The sequence below is a fragment of the Hippopotamus amphibius genome, chromosome 11, assembly GCF_030028045.1.
Source record: "Hippopotamus amphibius kiboko isolate mHipAmp2 chromosome 11, mHipAmp2.hap2, whole genome shotgun sequence".
Classification (NCBI taxonomy): Eukaryota; Metazoa; Chordata; class Mammalia; order Artiodactyla; family Hippopotamidae; genus Hippopotamus; species Hippopotamus amphibius.
This window is the reverse complement of record NC_080196.1, coordinates 75,642,903-75,653,539: the sequence shown is the minus strand read 5'-3', so window position 1 is coordinate 75,653,539 and position 10,637 is coordinate 75,642,903. Positions and strand designations below refer to the sequence as shown.

General features: G+C 36.6%; 1 protein-coding gene across 2 annotated transcripts in view; it reads right to left on the bottom strand.

Annotated features, from left to right (window-relative positions):
• Positions 1–2,989: 2,989 nt before the first annotated feature.
• ABHD3 (abhydrolase domain containing 3, phospholipase) overlaps positions 2,990–10,637 on the bottom strand; it is a 38,523-nt gene continuing 30,875 nt past the window's right edge. The window contains exons 6-9 of one of the 2 annotated variants that reach the window (XM_057700612.1): positions 10,113–10,286; positions 7,291–7,339; positions 7,046–7,211; positions 2,990–3,840 (exon numbers count right to left, since the gene is read on the bottom strand). In XM_057700612.1, coding sequence (XP_057556595.1) covers positions 3,662–3,840; positions 7,046–7,211; positions 7,291–7,339; positions 10,113–10,286 — 568 coding nt within the window. In that variant the 3' untranslated portion in view covers positions 2,990–3,661. The remainder of the gene's footprint in view (positions 3,841–7,045; positions 7,212–7,290; positions 7,340–10,112; positions 10,287–10,637) is intronic. The other variant, XM_057700613.1, reaches the window with a different exon arrangement.

Genomic DNA, 10,637 nt, shown 5'->3' with positions numbered 1-10,637 from the left:
AAAGTTAAATAGAGCAGACTAGAACAGGATGGGCTACAAAATATGAGAGTATATCGCACTATGAGTACTGCACGAAGTAAGAGTAAAAGATTGTTCTATAAAAGGCACCGGCAGAGTCCATTGACAATTCCCTGGAAATAAAAATAGAAGCTGGGTAATAAAATAAAGTTTAACCTTTTTTTTTTTGGTTTCTTTTCCTTTGCACTTAGTGTAGTTTCACTTGCTCACAGGCTGCCCAGTGCAGAGGCCTCGCACCCAGCCTTTCAGACCAGGGTGCCTCCTGCAAAATGGCTGCGCGGGTTCTTTACTCAGCCCAGCAGGCCACGTGCCGGGGTGCTGCGCCAGCCACTGCGACCTGCAGGGGGAGCAGTGCAGTTGTGCGCCTCCAGGAGAACTCCGCCCCTCCCCCCGCTGACCAGATCCCTGTAAATCAGCCTTGCCCACGGGTATGGGGAGGGGGTGCGGGTGCTCTAGCCTGGGAGCCTGTGGTTCTTTGATTGAAGACTAAACTTCTCTTTGCTTCGGAAGCAAACTGAACCAAACTTGGTCGTGTGCTTTTGGCTCAAAAGACACCATCCAGAAGGTCCCTTGTTGGGGACCGACTGGGGAGGGTCTGTAACAAAATGTATGTGTTTGCACTGGGTTCAAGATATAAAAAAACGTATAGGACGCTGTGAAAAAGGAAAGAAGGAAAAGAGAGCCCGTGTACCCATTTGTATCCCTGTTTCGAAAACAATGCTCTGTGAGACTTTGAAAAAATGTTTACTGATGATAATAACCAAGAGAAACTGAGGAAATAGTTTTAGAAAAAATTCCAGGATATTCTTAAAATTAACTTATCCAATCAAGATAGTATTTGCATTCTTACACAAACCACTGTTATTCAGCTAATCTTGACTAAGGACCTACTCTGTTCCAGGCAATATCTAGGTGCTTGGGATGTAGAAATGATTAAAACACAGCCCTTCTTTCTCAGAGCTTATTAGTGTGTAGAGAGAGAAACTGCCAGGGAGAATAGTTTATCCTCCACATCAACACTCGAAAATACTAATTTCATTATAACTAACACACATGCACCATCACATGCATGTAGAGCTATATTTTATTTTTGTTTATACTAATAAGAACCTATAGATATGAATCAATACATTTTTTCATTACATAACCTATCAGAAATATCTTTATAAATCAGTACATACAGGGCTACCTCATTATTTTTGATGGCTCTGTCATGTGAATGTCATGATTTACCCATTCCCCTACTAAACAGGTTGTTATCCTAAGTGTCCAAAGCTGCCCCAAACCTACATCTTCACACACCCTTGCTAGATTTTCTATAGGATAGATTCTTTACAATGGAATTGCTAAATATGGTTGCTCTCGTATTTTAACTGTCAAAATTTTTTGCCTTCCAAAAAAGAATTGCTAGTTAACATACCTACCACCAATTTGAGGAACTATTTCCCCACACCATCACCAACATCATGTATTACTCATCCTGCACGTTATAAAACTCACAATTTCATGGTCACAAATACCTTCGTTTTCAACTTTTGCATTTCCTAAATCACTAGTGAGATTGTTCACCTTTTTATACACTTATTGGCTATTATTCTGTGAGTATGTTTTGTATATCCTTTGACCATTTTTTAAATCAGGTATTTAATTACTAAGTTTTAGGGGTTCTTTAGCTATTTGATATAGTAGCCTTTTATATATTGCAAATATCAATTTTTTGTGTGTGATTTGTATTTTACTTTTGGTTACAGTAGTTTTGTAGAACTGAAGTTTTTTTTTTTTTACCTTTACGTGAACATATCTGTCATTTTTGTTGTGGCTTCTCATTTTTATATTTTGCTTAAGAAGGACTTCTCCATTCTAAAATTATGAAAATAACTTCCCATATTTTCATTAGTACTTTTATGAATTTAAAAAGTGTTCATCTCATTAATCTAGCTGGAATTAATTTTTGTATGTAGAGGGAGGTGAGGGGCTACCTACCCAAATCTGACAATGGCCAATGGGTAGACAATCATCCTGACATAATTTAAAATCTTCACGGTAACTCTGAAAGGCAGGATCAGCCTCACCTGAACCATGCCAACTGAAAGTTACTATCACTATTGAATCAGAATACATGCTGAATAGACAAAAAAAAAACACTGTCATTATAAGTGTTGTTCTAGACACAGTTACATGGGAGTCTACAAGTACATAAGCAGGAACTCTCCAAAAGATGGCATTTTTAGCAAACAATTTTGTGTTAATATGCTTTTATCACATGGCTCTCTTATACCTGGGCAAATATATACATATTTTATAAATGGCAGAAATAGTAAAAAAAAAAAAAAAAAAAAAAGGAGGGAAAAGATATTGAGTGGTACCGAAGATATCACTGTGGCCTGGCTAGTTCAACAACCACTGCAATCCCCTCTCCCCTGCCTGCCTCCACTACAATTGGTAAAGCCTACATACTTGATTTCCCAGCCTCTCAGTCAACCAGGGTGACCATGTGACACAGGTATGGCCAATAGATATATGTGCAAGTCTTCTGAGAAAGCTTTCACTTTCCCAAAAGGGCAGATGTGTCTGGCCCCACTCCTGCCTTTTTCTTCTCTGAATACAAATGTGATGTCTGAGCTGCAGCAGCCATTCTGTGTCTAGGAGAAATACCCTGCCTGCTAGGGATGTGGCAACAGAAAGAGCCTGTGTCTTTGATGACACTGATAAACACCTACATCAGCCCTGGCCAGCTTACCTGGAGGCCTCTTGTGATGCAAGATAATTAAATATTGTTATACCTAAATCACTGTTAGATGGGTTTCCTGTAGCTGAAAGTATTTTTTATTGGTACAAATGGTGGGACCCCAATATTCTGGAAACTGTGAAACAAAACAGCTTTAATATTTCTTACTAACGCATTTATGAAATTATCATAAATTACTTTCTAGGGATTACTTCTTTGTGGATAAAAACTCACAAAGCAACAATTTGAAATGGTAGAATTTATTTAATATAATGATATATATGTATGCACATACACTATTTAAAATATAAGTATGTGAACTATAATCATTATAAAACGTCAGCCTTAATTTAATATTATCAGAGTAAAACAGCATGTATAGAAGTCTAACTGTTGCATTTGCCTTTTAAAGTTAAAATACATAAAAGATTTAGCACATTGTATTTTATCTTATTTCAGTTTGCATGTTACCATCATTAGGTATAAATACACTTAGGAATGTGCCAACTTATAACTTACATTCAAATAACCAAAGTCCTATTACAATTATTAAAGTACCATAAATCACCTAAAATAAGTAATCTACAAAAATACTAGCCTAAATTAAAACCCTGAGGAATTAAAATCTTTTTACACAATAGTTTTTGTTAAGTGCAATTCCATATTTGTACTACTTTACTTAAGGTCATACTTGGTAAGGCATAGTAAAAATAAAATCTACATAAGTTACAATCTAAATCTATATTTTATTTCTTGCTACAAAGTTGTTTTGTTTCTCCAAAAAGTAGTTTTTGCAGGTCATTCGGGACCTCTTCACCACCTGCTGGCTTATTTGCTTTATATACAGTAATTAAGATTTGTGCAGTAAGCTGAGCTGCCTTTACACGGTGGTTTAGACAAAATGCACCTGAAGAACTACATACTAGAGAGTTCATGTCCATGTTCAACCATGGCCTGCACAAACTGCTTGAAGACTCGATCCATGTAAGTGGACTGCCTTGGCCAGATTCCCTCCAGAAAACCGATATGGCCTCCATAAGAAGTAAGGACCAAAGCAACATTAGGGTTTTGCTTAGCAGTTTCTATTGGAATAGCTTGACAAAAAGTGGTGGCAGGGTGGGGATAATAGAAGGGAAGGAGAGAGAAAAATACATAATTATTACCAGTTTTTGTTAGGAAAAGTATATGTGTTCTCATTTGCAATCATTATAAACCAAAACACCATTAGACAAAAATATTCATAATGACTATGGCTAATGGAATAAGTCTAATTTATACCAACTGCCTATATTCTTATAACAGTTCATGTTCACAGGTATGTACTGGACCGTCATTTTTGAAAGAATCAATCGAGTATTTAATCATGACACAAAAGTATAGGCCCAGTCTTGTTTTGAGAAATTAAATAATTCAAGAAATGGTGAATACTTACTTTATGCTATAAGATTCCCATTTAGGTGCTACACCAAGGAAAAAACCTAAACTAATCTTATCACCTTTGTGAGAGATATAAATTCATTATGTATGACTTTGGTTAACTTCCCATGAAGTTAGATTCCTGAGGCCAATTGGTGGCTGTATTAAGGATCCAAGATTATACATATGATTTATAAAAACATATACAGATGGCAAAAAAGAATGGCATAAAATACTCCCAAGTGGTAACAGTGTTTATCTTTGGGTGGTAAAACATTGGTGATTATTTTTTCTTTCTTTGTTTTTTTCCTTCTTTGAATTTCTATTTATAGTCAGGATAAAAAAAACCTTTACTTTGAAAATATAATTGCTGTATTTACATTAACTCCCCAGTAAGGACAGTCTCTTCAAATGCTCTATAAAATCTATGCTGAGTAAAAACTTTAAAGGACATGAGTTAAAGCTGTTTTATTTTTATTTTCCCCCCAGGCTTAGAGTTCAAACAGTGAAAACGTTTTGATTTAAGATCTATAATGGATCACAACCTGGCATGAGAAGTGTTTTGATTTCAGATACTGCTAAATTTTATATCCCTAATTAAGATAACATGGTTGATCCAATAATTAGACCTTCATATCTTGGGTAGAGTCTTAAGGGTGAATGTGTTCATTAAAGGTAAGATCTCCTTACCTGACACCCTTCCAATGAAGGAAAGTAAGCTGACACACTAAAGGAGAACTGAGACCCTTCCAAGACAGAGCTGCTGTGGGGCCCAAACTGCATGTTCAGCTGATGCTCTAAGTTGGACCTCTCAGGGAATTCCCTGGCCTTCCAGTGTTTAGGATTCTGTGCCTTCACTGCCAAGGGCTGGGAAACTAAGGTCCCACAAGCCTCAGGGCACAGCAAAAAGAAAAAAAAAAAAAAAACCAACACTGGACCTCTCACTACATTCCTTGAAGAATAAACCTAGAGACCCTAAATCAAGGCCTAGGAAAGCCAGTCCTTGTCCTAAATGCGTCCTGAACTCACATCCTTATCCAGCTACACCTAAAACACCTATCTTGGGATCAGGTGTGAGAGCTTAAGGGGAGGGGCAGGTGAAATGACTGATACTATTTTTGCTTTTCCTTTTTCACCTTATACTAAGGGCTTAGATTAAGAGTGCTTCATTTGTCTCTTATGGAATTATTAAGAGCCCCAATTTCACACTCTGGATACACTCAGGAATTTCTAACACACTGATAGTTACAGTCATGTCAGAAGAACAAAAGGCTCGGCCATTCAAATCATGTGAAAGATCTGGCTGCCTGTGGTCTCAAAATACAGACAACTGTCCATTATTTTAATGTGGCGAGATGATTTTAAGGGCTTGGGAAAGAATAAGAAATAATGAGCTTAAACTTCAACCAAGTGGGTCAAGACAAGTCAAATGCTGGGAAATTTTTGTTGGTGGAAGAAGGGTCCGTGAAATATAAAAATAGATGGCGAAATACCAGACTTCCTTAATCTAATGAAAATAGGCTAAACAATCTCCATATAATGCAACTGATATTAAAGTTCACAGTTTAGGGAATTCCCTGGCCGTGGTTAGGACTCTGCTCTCTCATTGCTGAGGGCCCAGGTTCAATCCCTGGTGGGGGAACTAAGATCCCACAAGACTGAACGCCACGGCCAAAAAAAAAAAGTTCACAGTTTAACTTTTTGATTTGTGGTCAAAGACCAAAAGTTCCAGCCATCTAAAATCACTTGATTTAACCATAAATCACACAATAAAATAATATCCCCTAGAAAGATGGTAAATGACTTTTTTAAAACATACTTTGGGGATTTTCTGAAATTTGAGCAACACATATGTGCTGTGCTTGTACTCAGAATAACTTTTTTAATGAAATACTTGGGGAAAATGTTTTTAAAGTATTTAGGGGAGATATAAAGAAAAACAGTTGTATAAAAAGCTTTGTGAAATTTCATTAGAAAAAAATTAGAGGTCAAGTCTACTTATCCTTAAGATAGTATGATCACTTCTAGGTAACTTACATTGCTTTAATGCATGAACACATGCACATATATGTTACAAAATTCCATATTTCTTGAATTAAGAGAACAAGGAAGTTAATTTGGTCATAATTTTCTTTTATACAGTATCCGGGGGAAAACAGACTCTTTCCCTTTGAATATGACCTTATAGTTCGAATATACTCTTATAGTCTGACTATGCTACATTCATTGAGTTATCCAAGGACATCATATTCATAAGTCTCAAGCTCTCTTCTAGGTTATAAGGGGAGAAAAATTCCAAAGCCTTCTGTATAAGAACCTCAGGAAGAAGGGACTTTCCTGGTGGCCCCGTGATTAAGACTCCATGCTTCCACTGTAGGGGGCACGGGTTCAAATCTGGTCAGGGAACTAAGATCCCGCAGGCTGCATGGCCAAAAATAAATAAATAAGTAAAAATAAAAACAAAAACAGTAGAAGTTCCTCTTTAAAAAAACAAAAAACAAAAAAACCTCAGGAAGAAAAGGCAAGTGATGACAAGGTACTCTTGAGGCAAAGATACTGCAACATCATCTGTCCAAAGAAGAGTTATTTGATAAGAAGGAAAAGTTGTAAAAATGAGAACAAGCAAAATATTGAATCATAATTTGTTCTGAGGCTCTCCCAGTAGACTAGATAAGGGTCTATGAAGACGTTTAAAGTGATCTGAGACATTTAGCTACTAAATTATGAGTATCAAGGTTTTTTTTTTTTGTTTTTTTCTGTTTATCACAGTGGAACACATTATACAACTGACATTTTGTGGCTGATTACTATATTTTCCTAAAAAGAACAATATTTTAAAACAGTTAATTCATGTCAAAATGTATACAAAGACGTTAATTTTACCATGACTGGGTGAAAAAACATCATCCACAGAATTCAGACACAACACTGGAATCCCTACTGATTTCAGTCTACGATTTGGACTGGCATCACTATAATAATCGTCAATTGTTCGGTAGCCAAACATGACTGAAGTGAATCGCTTATCAAATTCTCTTATGGATTTAGCCTGAAAAACAAAAACTGATTATATTTATTCTCGGACTTAAAAGAGGAGATAAAAGTATTACATAAAGTTTCTCTCCTACCTTCATGACATGATCCATGTCAATTTGTTTTACAAACATATGCCGGTGCCTGGAAAAAAAGAATTTCCAAAGTAAAAATATTCAGGTCATTTCCATCTCAAACATACCTAAAATACATAATAATAAGTAACCAAGCACAGGGCATCAAGTTGTCACTCAATAAATATTTACTTAATCAGACATGGCAGGAATACATTGATATTTGTCCTGAAAACTTTTTTTTAAGTTTTTTTTATTGAATGATTCTTTAAATTCTATAGTGCTTTACAATTGTCAAAAGTTTCACACACATGATTTCATTATATATATGTTATATCCCCTTTTTAAAAATCCCCTACCTCTATATTGGTAGAGGTAACCACTCCCCACTGGTAACCACTACTTTGTTCTCTGAAAGTTTGCTTTTTTGTTTCATTCACTAGCTTTTTGTATTCTTTAGATTCCACACGTAAACCCTATCATACAGTATTTGAAGTACATGAGACATTTTTAAAATTAATTAATTTATTTATTGGCTGCATTGGGGCTTTCTCTAGTTGTGGAGAGCGGGGGCTACTCTTCGTTGCAGTGCGGGGGCTTCTCAGTGCGGTGGCTTCTCTCGTTGCGGAGCACGGGCTCTAGGCACACGGGCTTCAGTAGTTGCGGCTCTAGAGCGCAAGCTCAGTAGTTGTGGCACAGGGGCATAGTTGCCTGGCAGCATGTGGGATCTTCCTGTCCCAGGGATCAAACCCATGTCCCTTGCATTGGCAGGCAGATTCTTAACTACTGAGCCACCAAGGAGGCCCAAAGACATTTTTTAAAAATACTTTTTCTTAATTGAGGAAGAAGGAACCAGTTCTGCAATAATAAACAGAAGTGTTGTTTCATAACAAATTGTACCTCCACACTGATGCTATTAAGCCAATTTGGCCAAAAAGGCCTCACTTAGGCCAGAAGCTTTTGATATGGTAAATCAACTGAAGATTTACCTTATTTTTTAAATTGCTATACTGAAAATTAGAACTTAACTTTTTTTATACTTTAAAAATATTTTTTTTATTGGAGTACAATTGCTTTACAATGTTGTGTTAGTTTCTGCTGTACACCGAGGTAAATCAGCTATACATATACATATATCCTCTCCCTCTTGGGTCTCCCTCTCACTCCTCCCCGCCATCCCACCCACCTAGGTTGTATACTTATATTTTTTAAAATAAATTTATTGATTTAGTTTATTTTTGGCTGTGTTGGGTCTTCTTTGCTGTGCCTGGGCTTTCTCTAGTTGTGGTGAGTGGGGGGCTACTCTGTGTCACAGTGGGCAGGCTTCTCACTGTGGTAGCTTCTCTTCCAGAGCACAGGCTCTAGGCTCTCAGGTTTCAGTAGTTGTGGCTCATGGGCTCTAGAGAGCAGGCTCAGTAGTTGTGGTGCACGGGCTTAGTTGCTCTATGGCATGTGGGATCTTCTTGGCCCAGGGATTGAACCCGTGTCCCCTGCACTGGCAGGCGGATTCTTAACCACTGTGCCACCAGGAAAGCCCTGCATACTCATTTTTAAATGTTGGTTATTTTTCTTGTATGACCCATATTTCAATTCAGATCATTCTCTTCACTTTTCTTGTTACTGTTCCCCATTTCAATGACCACAAATAAAAATATGATTCTGTAGTATTTTTAGCAATACTTTATAGTTGACATCTGTAACGTTAACAGGTGAAGTTTTTTTTAATAAAGTACTTTTTTTTTTTTTATTCTTTTTTCTAGTTGTGGCGCACGGGCTTAGTTGCTCTGCAGCATGTGGGATCTTCCTGGAGCAGGGCTCGAACCCCTGTCCCTTGCATTGGCAGGCGGATTCTTAAGCACTGCGCCACCTAGGAAGCCCCAGTACTTTTAAATTAAGGTATGTATATTGTTCTTTCTTTTCTTTTTCTTTTTTTTTTTTAATTTTTGGCTGCATCATGTGACTTCTGGGATCTCAGTTCCCCAACCAGGGATTGAACCTGGGCCACAGCAGTGAAAGCCCTGAATCCTAACCACTAGGCAATCAGAGAACTCCCCAAAATAGGTTAAGTTTAATCCAGTGTCTAATGTCAACTTTTGGGATAACTATGGTTTTCAATTAAGTTATGTACCAATTAACTGTACTTTTTATTTAGAGTTCATATTTAAATTTGTCAATTCACTTAAAAATGCATGGTAACAGTTATCAAAAAATAAACAGAAGCATCCCATGTTCTTTGTTACCATACTATTTAAGTGTTAGAAGATACCCAAACGATTTCAGAAAAACTAATCAAAGATAATATTTTGGTAATGTTAAGAACTGTGGGGGCTGAATATCTGTATTTTAGAGGCATTCTCCTAAGCCTCTAAAACATACTATATTCATAATACATGTTTAAAAAATCATATTATTCAGCTCTGAAGACTCTTAGCACATTATTTACTACCTAGGGGAGAATTAGGTACTAATAAGATAAGCAACAAGTAGCAAATCCAGGAAAATAGTCCATAATGTTATTCAACACATTTGATACAAATCTTTTCATTCTTTCAGAACAGTGATGAAATGGTGATCTTCAAAGTGGGACACAGAGCCTAGAGGTTGTACAAGGTAATCCACTGGGGTACAGAAAGACAACATTAGAGCTTTTATCTCTATTTTTAGCTTATATGTAAAATCTTTTTATTTTTGTATATATTAACGATAGAAAGAACATTTTGGTGCAGTAGTAAATGTATGTAATGCAAATACATACATACATTAGCAGTGTTATGCTTGAAAACATTCAACTGCGGCACATAATCCAAAAAGTTTGGAGACATCAGGTGTTAAAGGTGACTCACTTATTAACAGAAGACTGGAGGCAAGTTGTCAAGTAATAATTAAAAAGCAGCCAGTTCAGGGGTTTCTCCAATGACTCCGAGCAGGCAAAAGTATTCCAACCAACGGAAAAAGTTGCAGCTGCCTTCAAAGGAGTTTTTGGCCCAATTTTGCCCAGATAATTTAAAAGCAGCATTCTAAAATGAGGAAAAACAGAAAACTCAGTGATGAATTTGTTTTCTCTCTCTCCAAACATCCCATTTCTAATTGTGGACTTTAACTATGGAGAAGAAAAATATAAACCAATGTTCAAGTCCTTTATCTTGGAAAACCATGCTAATATCTCTATTTTTTCCTTATATTCACACATTTATCTTGCAGTCAGTTATATGAGAATGGGACAAAGCATACAGTTATTAACTTATAGATGTATCTTTCTATGAAGTAAAACATAAGAAAAATCCACCGGAAGAGTGGTTTTTTCTTTTTTTCAAAATGGTACTGGGGATTTATTAAAAATTTGCAATTCCCTGGGCTCCAACCTCCAG